The sequence below is a fragment of the Astatotilapia calliptera genome, chromosome 2 (assembly GCF_900246225.1).
Source record: "Astatotilapia calliptera chromosome 2, fAstCal1.2, whole genome shotgun sequence".
In the NCBI taxonomy this organism is placed as follows: domain Eukaryota; kingdom Metazoa; phylum Chordata; class Actinopteri; order Cichliformes; family Cichlidae; genus Astatotilapia; species Astatotilapia calliptera.
In genome coordinates, this window is record NC_039303.1 from 21,406,211 (window position 1) to 21,429,288 (window position 23,078).

Below are 23,078 nucleotides of genomic sequence, written 5' to 3' on the forward strand. Positions count from 1 at the left end.
CATGATTGTCTTCTGTTCAATAGTTTTTTGTTTGAGTGTTGAAATAAATAGATTAACAAAAGTAAACAAAAGCTCATCCTCAGCAAACATGCCTCCATGGAGACATGGACACTGTGGGCAGCCGACTGTAGACCGCATATACTGGCATGAAATGTAGGGTATATTTGTCCACAGTGTACACAAACAGTATGCAAATGCTCTGGGCGTGGACTGCCCTACTGGAATTCCACTGCGCAGGGCCCCACTGTCTCACATGTTACGTCGATACCAAGGCCCACAGTTGGCTGCCCACCCGTGCTCCACAGTGAACACATGGTACATATAAAAGTGGACACGACACACTGAAATGTTTTTATTACTGTGAAGCATTTATTGATGTGACCCACTTCTCCTCTGCAGCTGAGCCTGGGGCCACACCTCCTCAGTACATTATTGCCTCGTATCAAATATGGAACATTGCTCCATATACCACTGAGAACGGTGGAGCTGTGTGGGGAGGCCAAACTTGCAATTATATCAAGCAGGGCCCAAATAGGTGTATCTATGTTTGCACACCTACTGTAATGAAAGTGCTGATGGGCCATGAACTAAGCTACATGCAGAACAAAGAGGATTTTCTGTGAGCAATCTGTATTATGGTAAATCAAATTGGTAAAACAGGAAGAGCTTTCTTTCTTTTGTTTTTCACTGTTTAACTCTTACTTTCACTTACATTTTTATAAGATTGTAGGAGATACATCAGCAAATCTGCTCCCTGCAGCAAAAAATACACCAAACAACTACAAACTCTTTATGAACTTGATAAGATAGACAGAAACAAAGGAACAGTCCTCACCAACAGGTTTCTTAATTGCTGCTGCAGTGTTTATGAAACTTAAGTGTTACTTAGGAGCAGGCTCAAAGTTCACACTGTAAGTGAAACTATCACTGATCATTTGTACTCGTTTTTCTTTAACAGTCATTCAGTGAGTTGCAGAGAGAGAGCACAGTCAACAGGTATGTTGTCTATTAAATTTAATGTTATTATTAATGTGACATGTAGCTTCTGTCTAAAAAACTGTTAAAACTGTTGGAGTCAAACTGGGTTGAAGAATATAGTCCAAGTGTAAGTTGTTCTAAAGCTTTTATGTGGGTGGAAAAGGTGAATCTATGAACTAGATTTTTCTGTACCTTTACAGCAGGTGACACTACTGCAATTGTAGAAGACAGTATAGATAGCATGATCTACTACACCATTTAAATCAGCTGTGACGGATCAAGGACACATCTAAAACCTGCAGGGACACCGGCCCTCGTGGACTGGGATTGGGGACCCCTGATCTGCTGCAGGATGGCTCATCAGCAGGATGGACTGTTTCCTCAATCACTGCTTAAAGCTTTCAGTGTTCTGATCTTCATCATTCTCCTAAAGGATGTCTGTAATGGTAATTAATACATAAATTGTCACGGTCCTGAGTCAGTGACCCAGTGTTTTGAGTTTCTTGTGTCGAGTTTTCTTATTATGATCTTAGTTCTCTTTGTTGCCCCAGTTTATTCTTTAGTCTAGTGTCTTAGTTTGGCTTTCTTGTATTCTCTTTAGTTTTCTGAGTATTTAGTTAGCCGCCCTCTGTGTTTCTTAGTTGCTCTGTCTCCCCTAGTCAAGTCTGCATCTATGTTACATTTCCTGTTTTACTTTGAAGGTCTGTGTCCTACGTGAATGTACTGAGTTTCGCTTCCCTTGGGTCTCGTTATGTCCGATTTCTCCCAGCTGTGCTCCCTCTTCTGTGTCTCATTCCCCTCGTTATTTCCCAGTGTATTTAAGCCCTGTGTTTCTGTGTGTCAGTGTTGTGATCTCCCTCATGCTGTGTGTTTCTCCCTGTGGCTTCCTGTGTGTTTTGTTAGATTCTTCCCAGTTTAGGTTTTGTAGAGTTTTGTGTTCAGCAATAAAAGCTGCAATTTTGAGTTCAATCCCGTTTCCAATGAGTTTGCGTTTGGGTCCAATTCCTGCCTGCATACAGCTGAAACATGACATAAATAAATGTTTGTTTTTTTTCATATTTCAAGCACACATTTTAATTATTTATATTTGTGCTTTTAATGTGCCTTTATTAAGATCCATATTTTAAGAAGTCAAAACAACACTGGCGGGATACAGAACTGTTTTCTTTTTATGAACCAACACATTTCAGTTTCTGTCAGCAGAGGTATTTAAACAGGATAGCTATATAGTATTATATTTTAACAAACACTATACACTAACAATAATGTTAATAGTTTTAGAATCAGAGAAGATGCTTGTTAGAGACATGGCCTTTAGGTTTAGTAATTTAAAAAAAAATTGTGAGATAATGCTAAAAAAATCCCTCCTTCTGGTGATTTCTTATTTAAGAATTATTATTACTTGTTTTCAGGTCAGCCTCAGTTGATTGGTCCATCTCAGGCACTGGTGGCAAGAGCTGGTGATGATGTAATTTTGCCATGTCATCTGGAACCTGCATACGATGTTTCTATAAAGACACTGGAGTGGACAAGATCTTCCCTTGACCCCAGATTTGTCTACGTTTCACGTGCCAGTCAGGAAATCGAAAAATTAAAAAATCCTTCTTTCAAAGGAAGGACGTCATTGTTTGTTGATGAGCTCAAGTACGGAAATATTTCACTGAAAATCTCCAAAGTGAAATTTGATGATACAGGGACATACAAATGCTATATTCCAGAGATGGAAAAAGAAGCTTTCGTCGAGCTAGTTGTTGGTAAGTAGCTTCTCGTCTTGTATTGTGCAGTCTTGTCCCTGGTATAATTTAAGAGCTCTTTGTTCTTGCCCATGATGGAGAGGTCGGAATGGAATAAATTGATTCTGTAGACAAATTTTTTGTTCTGGATTTTTTTTTCAATAGTCTCTCGCCATTAAAATTAAGCTAACATAAACATTTTAGACTCTTCATTTCTTTGTAAGTGACCAAATTTATGAATTCAGAAGTCTATTAGCTTTACAGGTACACAAGTATATTTTTGCATCTTGTAATTTCATTAATGCCCATTGACTTTGAAATGTCATGTTTTCTTTTGCTCAGCATCAGATGCTGCCACCTCACCTGTCATCAGTTTATCAGGGATTGACAAAAACAGAGCAGGAGTGGTGTTACAGTGTGAGTCTGCAGGCTGGTATCCAGAGCCTGAGCTGCTGTGGTTGGACGGGGAGGGAAACCTCCTCTCTGCTGGACCTACAGAGACCCTCAGAGGTCCTGATGACCTCTATACTGTCAGCAGCAGAGTGACTGTGGAGAAAAGACACAGCAACAACATCACCTGCAGAGTCCAACAGAAGAAAATCAGCCAGAGCAGAGAGACACACAGACATGTTCCAGGTTCAAATTATATTATTGCATTTATGATAGAAACACTTTTTGAACATCTGAAGTCCAGATTTCTAGGTTTTTTTTTTGTTTTGTTTTTTTACCATTTCAGAGGATTTCTTTGAGGTCCCATCCAGTTCTCCCTCTGTCATCATTGGTTTGGCTGTTAGTTTGGCTCTTTGCATCATGCTGTTAATTTCATCAGCTGCTGTCCTTTTATGTAGAATGAAGAAACACAGTAAGTCACTGATAATTTTTTCCTACCTCTACTATAAATCAATGTTTTCATTTTCATTCCTTCTCATTTATTTTTAATTTCAAAAAGAGAACAACAGAAGCCCAGAGGATCAGACTGATGTGGGAGGTGCTGAAGTTCCTCTGAGAGGCTCTTCTCCCAAAACTAGGAATAAGACTTCATTCGTGAGTGGATAAACACGAACAAGTTAAATATCAAGATGTTCATTGTTTTTCAGAAATGAGATGAAATATTAATCCTAATTTAAAAATAAAACTATCTGAAATAATGCTTAACAGAAAAAAAAAACTGCACACGGTTACCACACAGACATTATGGGTGTCTCTATGAGCATGTGATGTGATCAGTGATATGTGTGTGTGTCTGTGTAGGAAACAGAAGTCAGTATTCATCCTAAAGATGTAATCACTCTGCTAAAGATCTAATCATCTTACACAATGACAATCATATTGATCCACAATTCTCTAAAATTAGCTAACTAGTGAGAGAATCGAGAACTGAGAGGAAAATAACTACAGTAAAACTAAAAATCAGTTTATTTGACTACATTTGTGCTGTTTGTTTTTTTTCTAGCTGCACTCAAACGTTTGGGTTTTTAAAGCACTTTATAAATGAGCACTGTGTGGAGAGCAACTCTGAGTCACGTGACCAACACAAACTGATTTTTCCTCCTCTGGCCGAGTGTACCAAGTTGTGCAACCAGTTGCTGCCATCAGCGCTGTTTTACAACATAACGGCCACTACATGCACATCACAGCACAAATATAACTAAGTTTCTTACTGAAGCACGTTTGGGAATCAAGAATCCCATCAAAGTAGGTCAATGTGTGGCAAGGAAAAAGCAGATGCTCAGATGAAGAGATGCCACACTAGGGGTCCACTTTAACCTCTGACTTTGGCACATGTCATCTCTTTTTATGCGACATCTCCTGGCTCAAATCAGTTTGATATTTGAAGGCTCACAGTGATGTAAAATAATGACTCCTCAGCAGTGCGTAAAAAAAAAAAAGTAACAAGCCTGTTCTGAAAATATAATTAGTCAAAAGTACAGCTATTTGTTTAAAAATGTGAGTACAACTAAAAGGATCTCAGAAAAATACTCAAGTAAAGATACTGAAAAATTATACTGAAGTACAGTAACAACGTATTTGTACTTGGCTTGTCTGCCATCTCTTAGTGGCCAATAATTTGGACGTCGAAACTTCAGGACGAACAAAAGAGGAGGGAGGAAGCTGAAAAGAATCTGCAGGACATTAAAGAAGAGGTTAGTATTTGTTATTTGGTATATATTTGTCATGTGTGTGTGAATGTGTCCCTATTAAATGTCTCTTTATCTCTGTATTGTAAAGTTATGAAGGAGATTATTTTGTTTATTTTGTAACAAATGTCTAAAAAAGTAACTGTTTCTATATATTAAATTTATAATCCACGTTGAAATTCAAAGAAAGGACTGGCTTGCAGAAATGTGTCAGAATTAAATGGAATCGCGAGTTTATTGTCATTCGGAACAGTTAGTGCACATCAGAATGAAATTCCAGTGCATTTACTCATCATCAAATATAAAAATAAATAAATAAAATTAATGTCTAAAGGTATAAAATGCAAGAAAGATCCATGTGAGAATAAAAAATAACAAATATTTTAGTTTATTAGTAAGGAAATGAATAAGGAAAAGCTGCGCAGGATCTTTAAATATATTGAACATCAACAAAAGCAGCAGAAAACTGTACAATCATCGTTCAGCCATGAAATGACACTGCTGTAAATATACAGTCATGGGGGACAGAGGGGAGGGGGAGGCAGTCAGGGTGGGTGGTTGGTGTGCTGATGGTTGGAGAATGAAACTATTGTAACATCTGGCTGTCCTGGTCCTGATGCTGCTAAACCTCTTTCCAGAGGGCAGCAGGTAGAACAGTGCATGATGGGGGTGGGCAGAGTCTCTGATGATGTTATGGACTCTGCTGAGACAACATCTGTGCTCGACTTCCTGGATGGATGGAGGAGAAGTCCTGGTGATCTTCTCCTCAGTGATTTCCTCTCTGAGGCCCCGAAACTGTAAAACCAGATGGAGACTTAGCTGCTCAGCACACTTTGATGCTGCCTCAGTAGAAAGTGGAGATGCTGGAGGAGAAAGTTGAGCTCTCCTCATCCAAAATGCAAAGCACAGGCACTGCTGAGACTGTTCAACCAGTGTTGTTTAATGACTAGTCCAGACTGTCAGTTATCTAAGGCCTACACTGAAACATGGTACTGTGGCATGGTGGTTAACACCATTTCAAAGAAGCAAGCAGGTCTTGGGTTCAAATCCCCCATCTTGACTGGATTTGCATGTTCTCCCCGTGTCTGCACGGGTTCTCTCCAGATTCTCAGAGCCTTTCATACAGTGCGATAGACTGGTGACCTCTCCAGGGTCTCAATTTATTTACAAATACTTGTTCATGTATTAGTTTTTATATATCATTCTGTTATATTTACTAGGGGTGATAGCCCGACGGACAGGGCAGAGATAGATTTTGGTAGCCCGCCTGGAAAAATCGCTAGCCCCGGGACGTCGGGCTAGAGATTTTGTGAGCCCTTTATCTGGTTGAGGAATCACTCCTCTTTGGAAAAGAGTGTTTATTACAGAGAAATGGCTCTTTCCAAAATAAAAGCTATACTATACGCTTCTTCTGGGCTATATTCTCAGCAGCATATTAAACATATCAGGTACCCATAAGGAGAATCATGTGCTAACAGCTGTCTAAATAACTCGGGTAAATTTTGTAGCATGCGTGCTTGTTGTTTTTGTCTTCTTCCACTTGTCTTTGCACTAGGATGCTGTCGGAGTAAATGTGCAGTCATATATTAATCTCGTTAAAATGACATTAACGCCACAACACGGCAAATCTCCGTTAACGAGCTACCACGGATCGCCCCGTGCGTGGGGCTGGACGGCGAACACGTTAACGAGCTAACTGCGCTAACACACTAGTTCCCACCTATGTAATTGAGCATTGCGTGGCACATCCAACATACTGTTTCCATGACACGCTTACCTTCAGGGTCATACGTCACATGAAAACCAAAATAGTTCCAAACGCCAGATCTGAATGAGGGTGGGGAGGTTCAATTTGCCATGTTGCAAGGAGAGCTTAACTTCTGTCTCGCTAGCTTGCCCTGCGCTCAGTGAATCTGCGTTCGACTACTCCGCCTAGGCTGCACTGTCGAGCGCAGATCCACTGAGCGCTCAACACAGACAGCATAGTCAGAAGGAAAGTTGATAAAATAAATTAAAAATGTTGTATTGTTCGATGCATATGCGTACCGAACCGAAAGCACTGCATCGAACGGTTCAATATCGATACGAGTATTGTTGCACCCCTAATATTTGCATAATACAGCTTTTATTTGCAGCTTTAATGTGACTCTGGTTGTGTTATCATTATTGTCTGTTAAACATGAACATGAACAAGCTTTAATTTCACTCCGGTTGTTTTTTCATTATTGTGTCTGAAATATGAACATTTCTTCCTTCTGCTCTTTCTTCATGTAACATTTTACATGAATACTGAAATCATCAATCAGCTCCAGCAGGAGAAAGAAACAGCAGCGGCGGACCTGAAGACGAAGCTGGAGGACAAAAATCGTGAGGTTTGTCTTTCCATTATAAACATTCAGAATTTACTGACCCAGCTCTGTTTATCTCTGTATTGTAAAGAGTTATGAAGGAAACTTTAGATATTATTTTGTTTATTTCACAACAAATGTCTATTATATTAAAGATCAAATTGCACTAAGTGGAAGTGATATTTAAAGCTTCTTTTTATTGTTACGTTTGATGTAATTAACTGTGTGTGAAGAGACAAAGACAATAGTGAGAATATTGCACATGTTCATTTCATTAAAGATAAAGGATCCTTTAAAAGCTGTGGCTATGTTTAACTTCATCATTATTCTACAAACCTTAAACTGACAGTAACAATAAATGTGCTATCAGATTTTAGAGAATTCGAGTCTGCTATTATTTTTGTTTATTTGTTTGGTGGTTCCAGGTCATAAGCTGGAGCAGAGTAGTGCAAACCTTCAGTAACTGCATTCAAATAAAATGCTGAAGAAATAACATTTTTTGGTCATGTTTGATGTTGAGCTACGTGCTATTGAATTAAATTCTAAAGGCTGTCATCGTACGTATCATTAACTCTGAGACTGTGGCTGACTTCATTACAGCCTTTTTAAACTCTGCCTTTTTTGATCCAGATTGTACGGATACTAACTGTTTCACACCTCCTTTGGTTGATGATTTTGCCAACGCTATGCTATCTGTTATCCGCCTGTTGTTCCATCTTGGATACTGTGGCCCCTATAAAGATGAAATGTCCCAGAACTTCTCATCAACCATGGCTAAATGACACTATACGAGCCTTATGTCGTGTCTGCCGTCAATCTGAAAGGAGGTGGAAAAAAGACAGGCTTCAGATATCCTATGACATTCTTTGTAGTAATACCAGAACTCTGTAAAGGCAGCTAAAGCAGCTTTCCTATCAGATATTATTGAGACTAATAGCCACAACCCTCGAATGTTATTCAAAATTTTTAAATCAGTGATAAATCCCTGTCCGGACTCTTCAAGCTCGGCCTCCCAGGCTCTCTGTGAGCAATTTCTTAATCATTTTACTTTTATTACTGAAGGCTTCACACTTTTGAAGAAAAACTTCAAAAGGCTTCACAATATATTTATATAGTGTAGTTCAATATATTTAAGGCTTCACAATTTTGAAGAAAAACAACACGTGGGGTCAAAAATGATCCCACGAGTTGTTTTTCTTCAAAATCTTTAAAATGAAAAGTTGATATATATTAATATTCCAGGTGTTCCTCATAAAATATGTTTGTAACATGAGGCCATTTGCATTTTTATTTATTTTTTCATTAATTAAAAAAAATGCAGTTTTTATCACTACCCCACTCTTCCACAAGTGACCCCAAGCAGTTCCTATGTAATCTTCTATGAAACTTTCATTCTTAGCAACTCTGACTGTCCCACTTACACTTCTGATGGATCAAGAATTAATTTTTACACAGTAACATACATGATTTATAGTCAGGGCTGCACATAAGTGGTCCGCAAGTGTGCATTCGCTGTCAAAAAAAAAGTATTCCCGGAAATTCAGAGAGTACACGCTTCTTTTGTGGTGGAGGAACACCTAAGTAATTGCTGACGGAGCTTGCTTCTTCAACATCTTTAAGAGTTTTGAACAAACGTCTGTCCTCCTCCAGAACATCTTATGTACACAAACGAGCGTTCCAACTTCTTATCTGGTACGCGTCTTTTATTTTGACAGCAAATGCGCACCTGAGGACCATTTATGTGTAGCCCTGTTTAAAGTTTCCTGTGCATTTCAAACATTGTCCTTTCTGATTTTTAAAAAATATTTAACATGGCTGCTATAAGGCCAGCTAGGATCCATGTGGCCCTACAAATGATCTAGGACGGATGGGATGAAGAGCCCATTGGAGGCACTGACTCAGAATCTGAGATCTCAGACAAAGAGGACCCAGACTATTGTCCCCCCGACTGAATAAGGCCAGTCAGATACAGAGGAGTCCTCTGATGAGTCCTCTCAAGAGGAGATGGATATTGAGTCTAACAGAATGAGCCCCTCTTACTGCTCTGGCCACAATATTCTGAATTAGTCAGCCAGGGCTTGCACCTGGGTTTAGTACTGTCTCCCCAATAGATGTATGGAAGATGTTCATGTCTGATAATATACAGGGAGTGCAGAATTATTAGGCAAGTTGTATTTTTGAGGAATAATTTTATTATTGAACAACAACCATGTTCTCAATGAACCCAAAAAACTCATTAATATCAAAGCTGAATGTTTTTGGAAGTAGTTTTTAGTTTGTTTTTAGTTTTAGCTATTTTAGGGGGATATCTGTGTGTGCAGGCGACTATTACTGTGCATAATTATTAGGCAACTTAACAAAAAACAAATATATACCCATTTCAATTACTTATTTTTACCAGTGAAACCAATATAACATCTCCACATTCACAAATATACATTTCTGACATTCAAAAACAAAACAAAAACAAATCAGCGACCAATATAGCCACCTTTCTTTGCAAGGACACTCAAAAGCCTGCCATCCATGGATTCTGTCAGTGTTTTGATCTGTTCACCATCAACATTGCGTGCAGCAGCAACCACAGCCTCCCAGACACTGTTCAGAGAGGTGGACTGTTTCCCCTCCTTGTAAATCTCACATTTGATGATGGACCACAGGTTCTCAATGGGGTTCAGATCAGGTGAACGAGGTGGCCATGTCATTAGTTTTTCTTCTTTTATACCCTTTCTTGCCAGCCACGCTGTGGAGTACTTGGACGCGTGTGATGGAGCATTGTCCTGCATGGAAATCATGTTTTTCTTGAAGGATGCAGACTTCTTCCTGTACCACTGCTTGAAGAAGGTGTCTTCCAGAAACTGGCAGTAGGACTGGGAGTTGAGCTTGACTCCATCCTCAACCCGAAAAGGCCCCACAAGCTCATCTTTGATGATACCAGCCCAAACCAGTACTCCACCTCCACCTTGCTGGCGTCTGAGTCGGACTGGAGCTCTCTGCCCTTTACCAATCCAGCCACGGGCCCATCCATCTGGCCCATCAAGACTCACTCTCATTTCATCAGTCCATAAAACCTTAGAAAAATCAATCTTGAGATATTTCTTGGCCCAGTCTTGACGTTTCAGCTTGTGTGTCTTGTTCAGTGGTGGTCGTCTTTCAGCCTTTCTTACCTTGGCCATGTCTCTGAGTATTGCACACCTTGTGCTTTTGGGCACTCCAGTGATGTTGCAGCTCTGAAATATGGCCAAACTGGTGGCAAGTGGCATCTTAGCAGCTGCACGCTTGACTTTTCTCAGTTCATGGGCAGTTATTTTGCACCTTGGTTTTTCCACACGCTTCTTGCGACCCTGTTGACTATTTTGAATGAAACGCTTGATTGTTCGATGATCACGCTTCAGAAGCTTTGCAATTTTGAGACTGCTGCATCCCTCTGCAAGATATCTCACTATTTTTGACTTTTCTGAGCCTGTCAAGTCCTTCTTTTGACCCATTTTGCCAAAGGAAAGGACGTTGCCTAATAATTATGCACACCTGATATAGGGTGTTGATGTCATTAGACCACACCCCTTCTCATTACAGAGATGCACATCACCTAATATGCTTAATTGGTAGTAGGCTTTCGAGCCTATACAGCTTGGAGTAAGACAACATGCATGAAGAGGATGATGTGGACAAAATACTCATTTGCCTAATAATTCTGCACTCCCTGTAATAGAAGATGAGCTGACATGCACAAACATGAAGGCACGAAGAGTAGCCACAGACAGGGGAAAAGAGTGGAAAAATGTAATCAAACAAAAGCTCCTGGCCTTCATTTGATTGACCATTCTTGCAGGAAGTGAGAAGAACTGGGATGTACCAGTTGGTGTGTTTTTGGGAGTCCTCTGCATAACCCATTGTACAAGGCCAGTATGTCAATTCAAAGATTTAACCGTTTCTTGCACTTTGATGACAAGAGGACCAGAGCCTACTGACTGAAAACAAACCATATGGCAGCTTTCTGCTACATATGGGGCCTGTTCCTGGTCAACGGCAGGCAGAAATTCATACCTAGTGATTGTGTTACAGTAGATGAACAACTTGTGCCTTTCAGAGGAAAGACCAAGCTTCTGCAGTATATGCAGAGCAAACATACAAAAGTGATACAATTATACAAAAACTGCAATTTCTTAAAATTAATGAAAAACTAAATAAAAATGCAAAGTGCCTCATGTCACAAACATGTTTTATGAGGAATACCTCAAATATGAAAATATTACAACTCTTTGTTTTAAAGATTTTGAAGAATAACAACAGAGTTTATAGCAAAATGCATTGTTTCTATTTGGGGTCATTTTTGACCCCACTCGTGGAAGAGTGTAGGTATTGGTAGGTTGTGCATCCAAGGGTTAAGGGAATAATTGAAAAATTAAGAAACTGAAATGCTGTGCATGATATCCTTCCTTCCCGTTTTATGAAGGAAGGTTTTGAGGAAACTGGGCCTTACATCTTATTTTTAATGAATGTATCATTGTTAGTGGGCTGTGTCCCGACTGCTTTTAAACATGTGGTAGTGCACTCTATTCTGAAAAAAAAAAAGTAATTTCGATCAGAAAGACCCTGCAAATTATAGGCCAATCTCAAAACTTCAGTTTTTATCAAAAAAAAAGCCGTCTTTCTCCAAATACATGCTTACTTAGTTGCAAATAATATCACTGACAAATACCAGTCTGGCTTTAAGCCACACCATAGCACTGAAACGTCCTGCTAAGAGTCTATAATGATCTTCTTGTATTTGCTGACTCTGGTCACCCTGCCGTTTTAGTTTTATTGGATCTGTCTTCAGCCTTTGACATGGTTGATCATAATATACTCGTGAGGAGGCTAGAGCATGTTGTAGGCATCAAGGGTTCTGCCCTTAACTGGTTTAATTCTTACCTCACAGATAGATCCTTCTCTGTTGTGATGGGAGGATACGCTTCCTCTGTTGCCCCTCTCTGCTGTGGTGTGCCCCAGGGGTCTGTATTGGGCCCTTCATTATTCTCTTTGTATATGCTACCCTTGGGCTCCATATTTGAAAAATTCAATATTTCTTATCACTTTTACGCTGAAGACATTCAAATCTATTGTCAACTGACTGATGATTTGTCAGCATCACTGAACTCCCTGTTCGATTGCCTGAGAGAGGTTAAAGATTGGCTGTCAGATAATTCCCTCATTTTAAATGAGAAAAAAACTGAAGTTATGGTGTTCGACAGCCATATTCTTCGAGACCAGCTTGTTGCCCTGCTGGGGCCCCTAGCTAACTCTCTCTCTGATTCTATGCATAACCTGGGTGTCTATTTGGATAGCTCCTTTAAGCTCGATAAGCAAGTATCATCTGTAGTTAAATCTGTTTTTTTTTTTCCAATTGTGACAGATTTTAAAAGCTAAGCATTATATACCACACAGGGACCTGGAAAAATTTATCTACGCGTTTGTGACCTCCAGGTTAGATTATTGCAATTCTCTCTACTGTGGTCTCCAAGCCTTCTCTCTTTGAAGGCTGCAACTCATTCAGAATGCTGCGGCTCGCCTTCTTACTGGAGCTATGAAATTTGATCCTATTACTCCAGCTCTTGTTGATCTACACTGGTTACCTATCAAATATTGCATTGAGTTTAAAATCTTGCTACTCACTTTTAAAATCCTGAATAACATTGCGCCCAGCTACCTCACCGACCTCCTCAATCTGTAAACTCCTTGTCGTGCATTAAGATTATCAGGTCAATTACTCCTGGCCCAACCTAAGTTTAGACTGAAGACCAGAGGCGATCGTGCCTTTGCTTCAGCTGCACCCAACCTCTGGAATAGCCTCCCTGCTTCTATTCGAGCCTTGGACTCTATCCAATCCTTTAAATCAAGATTGAAAGCATATCTATTTGACTTGGCTTTCCTGACCAGTTAATACCCTTTTAAACTTTTATTAAATGTATTATTTTGTTACTAATTTTACTGCGGTTTTTGTCTTCTTAGTGGATTTTTTATTCGAGATCTGACCTTCCCTCTTTATTGAGGTTGATGCCTATTTTATTTAACTCTGGTCTGTTAGTGCCTCTATTCTGTTTGTGCTAGTGCCTGATCTGTACCCTGTCATTGACTTATGTTGATTCTCCATATTACTGTGAAGCACTGTGGTGTGCCTTCGGGTTTTTAAATGTGCTATATAAATAAAACTGTATTGCATTGTATTGTGACTTTAGTTTTCATGTGTAATCATTGTATCATCCATCAAGTCTCTTCCGCTGATCCTTCCCAGGGTCAAAGGGGGCGCTGGAGCCTATCCCAGCTGTCATAGGACAAGAGGCAGGGTACACCCTGGACACGTCGCCAGTCTGTCGCAAGGCTAACACATAGACACAGACAACCATTCACACTCAGCTATGGGCAATTTACTAATTAATCTGGGAGGAAGCCAGAGTACCTGGAGAGAAAACCCACACAAACACGGGGAGAACATGCAAACTCCACACAGAAAGACCCCGTTGGTGGAATTGAACTGAGGACCTTCTTGGTGTGAGGCAACAGTGCTAACCACCATGATTGTGTGGGTTCTCTCTGGGTACTCTGGCTTCCTCCCACAGTGTGGGTGCCAATGGTTGTCTGTGTCTATGCGTTAGCCCTGCGCAGACTGGCAGCCTATCCAAGGTGTACCCTGCCTCTCGCCCTATGACAGCTAGGATAGGCTCCAGCCCCCCTCAACTCTGGGAAGAATAAGCGGTAGAGAATGGATGGATAGCTTTCTTGTGTTTGTGACTATATTTAAAATAATTTACTTTATCTATATTTTACTCTGTACAGTCTGTATTAGGGCTGGGCAAAACTATTATTTTCCTAATCAATGAATCTAAAGATAAATTTTTCAATCCGATTCTATTTTGATTTGATTCGATTGTCGATTATTTTCCCATTATTTGACTTGTACAGCAATCACATTTACTAATTTAGGTATCTCAATGAAAAACACAAATTTCTTCATTTGAACACCTTTTAATAAAAAAATTGCAAAATGAAGTTGTAGTAGTGGTACAATCTTATATTAGAGATAGCATTTAACAAGAAATGAAATGTGAAAACATATATAAAATTAAGGAAAAGTTAACAAAACATTTAAAATAAATAGCAGCAATGGTGTCTTTAAACAAAATGTAACATTCACTTTGCTTTCTGCAAAAAAGTGCTCTTCATTCACAAAACAAAATCCATTTTGTTGCTGTTTCTCACGTTTCTCTGTGTGTGTGTGAGTTCAATCATCAATCATGTTAATTACATGAAGTAGTTGTGGATTGGAGATTTAATAAAAACAAAATCCACAATAAAATTGTAGTACAGTTTTCTGTTTTTAACAAAAAAAATTAAATGCTGTGCAAAACAAATATGAATAAAGGAAATCATAGCCAAAAATTAATAAAATATAAACGGCAGCAATGGTATCTTTGAACAAATGAAACTTAACATTCACTTGCTCTCTGCAAAAAAAGTGCTCTTTGTTAACAAAATATCCATTTTGCTGCCTTCTCTCCTATTTCTGTGTGTGTGTTCAATCACGTTCATCACATGAAGTAGTTATGCATTGGTGTGGAGGAATGTTAGCATTTCTACATGCTCAGCAGTCAGGCTTGCCCTGTTTTTGGTGACAATGTTTCCAGCAACTGAAAAAAGCCTTTCAGATGGTGTTGATGTGGTAGGTACAGCCAGCAAACGACTGAATTACTTCCTTTTCTGTTAAAATATCCCCATACTGTAGAACTGCGTGTTCGGGTGGAGTGATTTAAGTCGACTGCGGCTGCCTCACTCATGTTGCTTCTACTCGCTGCGCCATGTCTGTTTTGAAAGTGACGACACATCGACGCACATTTTTTTTACAGCGACATGTTTTACGTGTCGACATAATCGATTACGTCGACGCGTCGTCCCAGCCCTAGTCTGTATCAATAAAAAACACACCAATCAGACTGTGTAAGGGGACACAATTGTTGGAAACATGTTGCTCACAGTGTGAAACTTCAATAGTTTTTTTCACTTTAACCAACAAAGTTCTGCAGAAACATCAACATCTGTCTGTCTGTGTTTCTTTCTGACAGATGATCGAATCTGAGATAGAGAAGACTGAATTCATTCAGAAGCTGATGCAGACACTTCTTACACTGGAATCAGAGGTCAGTGAAAGCATCTCTCAGCACACAGAGGTAAACATGGACATATGTGATGCTGTCATCCTCCCAATGATTACAGACCTGTGCACTTATATTCCTGCAGTTTTGTCCAGCAGCAGTTTCTGTGTCATTAACCAAACACAACTTTGAAATCCTACCACTGCAAGATTGTTGACATATTGACATACAGCTTTAATGTGACTCTGGTTTTGTTTCATTATTGTGTCTGAAGCATGAACTTTTTTTCTTCTGCTCTTTCTTCATGTAACATTTCAGCTGCAGTTAGAGAAGAATACTGAAATCATCGATCAGCTCAAGCAGGTGAAAGAAGCATCAGAGGACCTGAAGAATCAGCTGGAGAACAAAAATCCAGAGGTTTGTCTTTCAGTTATAAACATTGTGATTTTGCTGTTTTAACTCTCTTTGTGAAAAGTATAATTGTAAACATCAGTATTTACTCACCATCAGACTGTACAATATAAATAAACTAATCTAAATCTAAAAGTCTTAAATATGAGAAAAAGAACTAATGATATGCAAACTGTGGATCTCAGTAAATGAACACAGTCATCTTCCTTTAACCGAGATTTTATGGATGTGGGAAAAATAGGATGACACAATGTAAAAAATGCTCCACAGCAAAGAAGAAAAAAGTCTGCCCTAAAATCAATGTGTCATCAAATTTGATATGTAGCAGTCTGCCAGAGCTGAATATTTATATGTTATGTTAATTTTATCTTCTAAACTGACAGCATTTTATGTTGTTGAAATTTGAGCTTCTATATTAAATATTGACGTTATCACACACCTGATCAAATAGCAGTAAGTGAAGTGAGATTTAAAACTTCTGTTTATTGTTGCATTTGATGTGATTAACTGTGTGTGAAGAGACAAAGACAAGAGTGAGAATATTGCTCAGGTTCATTTCATTAAAGATACAGGATCCTTGTTAAAGCTGTGATTTTGTTTACGTTCATTATTATTCTGCAAACCTTAAACAGACAGTAACACAAATAAATGTGCTTTCAGACTGTAGAGTATATGAGACTTGTGTGGTGTAAGGTCATAAGCTGGAGCAGAGTAGCAGCAACCAGCAGTAGTCGTATTTAAATAAAATGTCTATGAAATGAAGTGATTTTAGTTTTTATGTGTTTAAACATGTTGCTCACACTGTGGAGCTTCAACAATTTTGTCACTTTATCAACAAAGTGCTGAAACATCAACATCTGTCTGTCTTTCTTTCTGACAGATGTCCAAATCTGAGACGGAGCTGGATGAAATCATTCAGAGGCTGATGCAAACATTTCCTACACTGGAATCAAAGGTCAGTGAAAGCATCACTCAGAAGAATGGTGGTGGTGGTGGGGGGGATAAAGTGGAGATGATGGAGGAAGGTTTCGAGAGGGTTTTCAAAATGCTGCGTTTTTCCTTGGGGACAACGCCGTCTCAGTGTGGATGGGAGGCCGAAACGGAGAGAAAAAGATGCTTTTTCAAACGAAAAAGCATTAGTGTGGACGTAGCCTGAGTGAGTTTTGTCAGTGAGGAAGACCAGCAGCCCGATACACATGGGGGTGTTGATACCTGGGGAAGGTGTCAGTTTTCTCACCAGTTCCTTGGGGATGATCCACCAACAAACAGCACTTCTACGTGACTGTGTCCTCCAGATATGTAAAGCTCAGGTGAAGAGCAGAGAGAGCAGAGGACATCGCGCTGTGGATCCGTTTGGCCAGTACGAAGACTGACGTGGAAGGGACTCTACCAAAACTTCATTATTAAGGGAGTTAATGCAAAGGGCAGGTGGCATTAAAACATATGATGGAGACAGATTTGAAACATGATGGAACAACAGTCTGCCACAACGAGGTGTTAAAGACGTCTGTAAGGACGTGTGAATGCTCGTTAGCACCAGTGTTGATCACGTTACTTGAAAAAAGTAATTGGTTACTTATTACTGATTACTCCTCCAAAAAAGTAAACCTGTTACATTACTCGTTACTTGAAAATGTAATCGGATTACGCGTTATTGCCCATCTGTGCTCAGCACACTCTCTGAGTACTCGTCCTTGAATGTTGTCCTGCTGCCTTTCATACATTCACTCTCCTCAGAGTTTTACAGACATCAGTCACTCTGAGATTCAGTGTTTTCTCATCAGGGTGAAGACTGTCTTTTATTTCAGGGTGTTGTTGTTGGTTGAAAATGTACAGAGAAATTTGTTGACCTCATTGAAACAGTGTGTGTTGATGTCACACATACTTGCTTCAATTATATGAAAACTCTTAATTTAAGACAAAGCTTAATTAATTTACTTATAATGAAATTTAAATACAGTTTTTTCTTTAGGTTCTCCATTCTTCAGTTCATATCATATCAAACTTGTGATTCCATATAGTAATTAATTTGTTGACTCTGTGTAATCACTCACATGCTATAACAAAAAACATAAAAAACTTACTTTTGTCTTCTCTGTCTTTGTTTCTTTTTAATTGCAGCTTTATGGAAACATCAGTCAAGCCCAGGAAGAGAAACAGAAGATGGAGAGAGAAATGGAGAGACTGAGAAATCAGCTTGATTCCACAAACCAACAGGTTCATTTTTTATACACTAACTTCCTGCATTTACATGACTGCCATGTTTAATCAGATCTCTTTCTCTGGTGATTGAAACACTCTGAAGAAAAATTCAGAAATTCAGATTTTATATAATTCATTGAAAATAAGCAGAGCCGTACTGATTATAATTTCTTAGGCTGATTTATCTGCTGTTTGCAGTGATGCTGTGATTAACTGTCATTTATTGACAGCAATCTTTATTCTGTTGTATTCTCCGTGCTTGAAGGTGTTTATTTTCATTTATTTTCCAGCCGGTGCCTCATAGATTTGAAACATAAATTCAGGAACTCGTCTACAAATGTTGTCGTAGTTGCTGTAGGACATAACTGAACAGCAAAATGACCGAAGAACGTGGCAACCTCGTTCTTTGTGTATTTTTTATTTAGGAATATGTTGATCTCCAACTATTTGTCACTGAGCAGACGTGTTCCTTAAACATGATGATGTTGATCAAGGATCTGACCTCACAGCCCATTGTTCCTTCAGTGGTGCTCGTATTAATTATGCAAATGTACTGTTTATAAGACTTGGGGAAACCTGCAGTCAGCTGAGACTGAAGAGTTACTTGGATGAGTGACCAAAGGTTTCTCCCACTGAAAACTTACCTGGATGATTGAGCATGCGTAGGGACGATGAAACAAAGGCAAAAGACAAAAAATGCTTTTATGTTTTTACATTTAATTCTGACACTGATGCTTTATCGACCAACACAAGACACTAAACACCCTTTAGTGACACTGACATCCAGCTGCACTCAAGTAAAAGCTTAAAAATCTCAATATTTTAATCTTTTCTTCATTTTATAAATCAGACTTGATAAATGTTATATTTTGTGCATTTATCGTTTTAACCAAAAGTCACTTTTATTTTGGGAGACAAGACATTCAAACTCAAATATTTCCTTAGGGTCTTAATTTATTTGCTTTTTTGTGTCAGCCTAAGTCTAACTTCTTAGTTATCTGTACCCCCAGAAAGTTGACCCTGCTGACTACCTCCACAGCTCTGTTGTCAGTGATTAGTGGTGAATGACTGGACTGTTTTGTCCTGAAGTTGATGATCAAGTTCTTGGTCTTCTTGACATTCAGGATTGTTGCACCGGTCCTCTATAGGACAGATCTATGTTGTCCATAATGAGACCCACCACTGTTGTGTCATTTGCGTTCCTAATCATGTGATTAGAGGAAGATGTAGCGCTGCAGTCATGTGTCAGCAGCGTGAACAGCAGAGGGGCTCAGTAAACAGCCCTGATGGGAGCCAATGTAGAGACAGGTGGAGCTGAAGATGCTGTTAGCGTACGGCATACAGTGTACAGGAAAGGGTACAGTGACTCGACTGTACACTGTGTTTGTTTTTTTACTCCAAAACAATAAGTTCCATTGGAGTAGCCTTTCAACACCTCTCTCTGTCTCTCGCTACCAAACAACTCGACCCAGACAACAAAGTAAAGCTAGTTTTCGGCTAAGAGTCCAACACAGAACCCGACGTATTAGCCAGAGGTCCCTTTACTATGGTTCAGAGCCGTGGACCCGTTTCTTATACGCGCGGAATAGTTTTCTATATGAGATCGCTGCTAAAAGTGCAGCCTTACATGATGTCCGCCTACTGTTACTCATTTATAATAATTTTTAAAAATCTAGTTGGTGTTAGTATGGCGATTAACCTTCAGTAATAGTAATAAATCACACAGCAATAGTACATTCATGTAGTTGTAAAATGCATGATAATATATTAAGTAATCCAAAGTATTCAGAATACTTTACTCTCATTGCGTAACGTAACTGAATATGTTACAAAATACATTTTGAGGCATGTATTCTGTAGTGGAATACATTTTAAAAGTAACTTTCCCAACACTGAACTTAAATCATAACAACAGTTGTAACATCTGAATATTACAAACTGCAAGACTGAATAAATATAAATATTTAGAATGTTATGTAAAATGAAAAATAAATAATTGTTCCTATTTATGTTTTTAATGCAGTTCTTATTGCGTTGGTGGCAGGTAATCCATTCTGTTAAACTAAAGTACAGCAAGCACAACTATTATGGCACAATATGGTCTTTGTGACAGAGAGGCTCATGCTTGACACATGGCAGTCTTGGGGACAGTCACTGAGGGACAGCATACAAGACGAGTGCCATTCCAGATCTTTCCATCACTCAGCAAGAAGCCTTTGGTTTTTGTTACTGTTACAGGAGGAGGAATTCTGGGGTCCTTTAACAGTGTGATGTGGTTTCCTCATCCTCACTCTCTCTCCTGGTAGAAAAGCAGGCTTCCATTCATGACGCTCAGCATCAGTGTAATGTTGCCTCTTCAGCTGATATTTCTTACAGTAGACAGAAGGCAAAGAGAGTCTGTCTAGTTAAGTATCTTTCTGCCATACATCAGTTCATAGGGAGAGAAGGAAGTGGTTGCATGCAGTGTTGTCCCATAAACTTGAAGCCTGCTTCCATGGCTGTGACGGCTGGATTGCTGTCTGGATGCAGGTGCAGAGGTCACGAAGAAACCATTCAATTGCTCCATTTGCAGCTGGGCAGTAGACAGATGTTCTGCTGTGAGAGTTGCCTGTATTATGGAGGAATGAGTCAAATGCTTCAGAGGTAAACTGTGTACTTTTGTCTGTTACATTAATGTTCTCTGGGTTGCTGTGACGACTAAAGACAGACGAGAGGAGCTGAACAACATCATTAGTAGTAGCAGAAGGTGAAAAGGCAAGCTGAGGCCATTTGGAGTAGTAGTCAGTCGATGCCACCAGCAGAGAGCTCTTAATCTTTGTTTTGTGTTCACAATCCTTTGGTGACTTTCATGTGCTACTGCAATCAATGTAGGTCTCACTGTACATGGTGCAATGAGCCTCTGAGAACATAATTACTTAGAGTTGAGAGTTCATTATAGATGTTGTAATAAGGTGCAAGTGATTTGATTGAGGCAGACAAAACACTTTGTATTTATGAGAGCAAAGCAAGCAGTTCAGGTCAAGTCGAACAGGCAGAATGAAAATCAGCAACTGGAAGTGACGACATGGCAGCAGAAATTTGAGCTACCATTTCAAGATCTGCATCCGAAGTGAGATGTGAAGAAACAGGCAGAAGCAGATGAGATAGACAGTCAGCTGTATGACTCAGAGAACCTGGGCGGTAAATAACAGCAGACCAGCAGGTGATACTCATTCTCGCCCTATGAATTCCTTTGGTGCTCAGCAGCATTGTCAGAGCTTGGTGGTCTGTCCTCGTGAAACATCAGCCTCACAAATATGTTCTCCTTTTCTCTGCAGTCCACACACAAGAAAGAGCTTCTTTTTCAACAGTAGAAAACGTTTGTTCTGTTGCAGACAGTTTGCAGGAAGTAAACGCCGCAGGTTTCTCTGTGCCATGTGGTGGAAATTTCTTTATTCTATGTATTGATCACATTTTTTAACCATATCACTTTAGTAACAGTTGTATCATTTTGTCACTTAGGTTAGCTTCACAAACGTGTCTTATGTTCTATCACGTGTTCTACACACACACACACAGCGGCCGCGGCAGTAAGTCAGAGACGTTCAGGTTTGTGGGGGGTTAGATGATCGATAGATGGATAGATAGATAGATAGATAGATAGATCATCTGTGGAAGAAGGGAGGCAACAGCTCAGTGAAAAACAGTCGTAAATGTCTCTCCTTGAAGGGAAGGTGAGACGAGGCAACGTGTAAGAGTTGTGGAACATCTTTGTGTCTGTGTGTATATAAGATGTGAGGGCGGCGGCCATCATCAGAGAGGACCCTGGTGTTTGTCTACAGTAGTGGTTCCCAAACTTGTTTTTGGTAGGCCCCCCTTTGTTTTACAAGAAAATTCTGCCTCGTTCGGAGGCATGTGAGTTGTTTTTCAGAGTTGTTTCACTTTATGCACACAGTCAATATCTGGGCAGCAGGGATGCAGGAAGCAGGTGATGTGTTTGTAGAGATCACAGAAGCAGTAGGAGCAGCAGGTAGAACAGTGTTGCCTAAAAGGGTGATGTTCAGCCTAACACAGGAATTCTTTTCTTTGTGTATGTAACCAGTTGAAGATCAGGTGGTTTTAGTGGTGTATCGCTGAAGTGCTCTTTCCATGGACTTCGTTTGTTGAACTGCAAATTCCGTTTGTGTTGCCAGTGTAGCAGCTTTATCCAGAGTCAATCAGGTCTTTCTCCTAAATAAATAAATAAATCCTATATGTCATTTGTGCATAAGCGAAAAGCATAAAGTACTAAAACAACATTGTTTCTCTGTTAAAAACGGTGATGTTTCTTCATCCTGTCTGCAGCTGGAAAATAAACTCAAGGATGAGGAAAAGAGGGATGAAGAAACAAAGGAAAAAGTCAAAAAGGTACTTTTATGTTTTTACATTTAATTCTGACATTGATGCTGTTAATTTTTACCAACAAACACAAAACAGTTGTTTCGTTTTATAAATCAGATTTTATAAATGTTATATTTTGTGTGTGAGTGTGTTTAAGTAAAATCTGCTTTTATTTTTGGAGACACTACATTCAAAATCAAATATATCCTTTGGGCCTTCATTTATTTAAATTATTTAGATAATTCAAATAAAACATTTAAATAAATAAATCGTTACTTATTTATATGAACCAACTTATATTTTCATAATTCAGCTCTTATTTAAAGCTTTAATGACTCTGGTTGTGTTTGTATTGTGTCTTAAACATGAACATTTCTTCCTTCTGCTCTTTCTTCATGTAACATTTCACATGAATGCTGAAACCATCAATCAGCTCCTGCAGGAGAAACAAGCAGCAGAGAAACTGAAGAATCAGTTCAAGTCCAAATGTCACGAGGTTTGTTCTTCCACTGTAAACATTTTTAATATGCTGACAAAATCCTCTTTATCTCTGTATTGTAAAGAGTTATGAAGGAAACTTTAGATATTATTTTGCTTATTTGACAGCAAATTTCTAATTCATTCAAATTCTCTTATTTCTATATAGAACTTAATTTATTAACTTTTTGTGAATGAATGTGTGATTGCATTGTGTAATCACACACATGTGCCTTCCATTGTTGCAGTTGCAGAGTAAGGAAGGAAAATTATTTTGTTTATTTGTTGTCTGTTAAAGTATTT

The 23,078-nt window shown here is 39.1% G+C and overlaps 1 protein-coding gene across 1 annotated transcript in view; it reads left to right on the forward strand.

Moving 5' to 3' along the window:
• Positions 1–915: 915 nt before the first annotated feature.
• LOC113028266 (CAP-Gly domain-containing linker protein 1-like) overlaps positions 916–23,078 on the forward strand; it is a 129,423-nt gene continuing 107,260 nt past the window's right edge. Inside the window, exons 1-8 of the mRNA XM_026178389.1 lie at positions 916–996; positions 1,179–1,424; positions 2,391–2,732; positions 3,054–3,347; positions 3,448–3,573; positions 3,661–3,755; positions 4,769–4,855; positions 7,156–7,221. Of these exons, the coding sequence (XP_026034174.1) occupies positions 1,331–1,424; positions 2,391–2,732; positions 3,054–3,347; positions 3,448–3,573; positions 3,661–3,755; positions 4,769–4,855; positions 7,156–7,221 (1,104 nt within the window). The 5' untranslated portion in view covers positions 916–996; positions 1,179–1,330. The remainder of the gene's footprint in view (positions 997–1,178; positions 1,425–2,390; positions 2,733–3,053; positions 3,348–3,447; positions 3,574–3,660; positions 3,756–4,768; positions 4,856–7,155; positions 7,222–23,078) is intronic.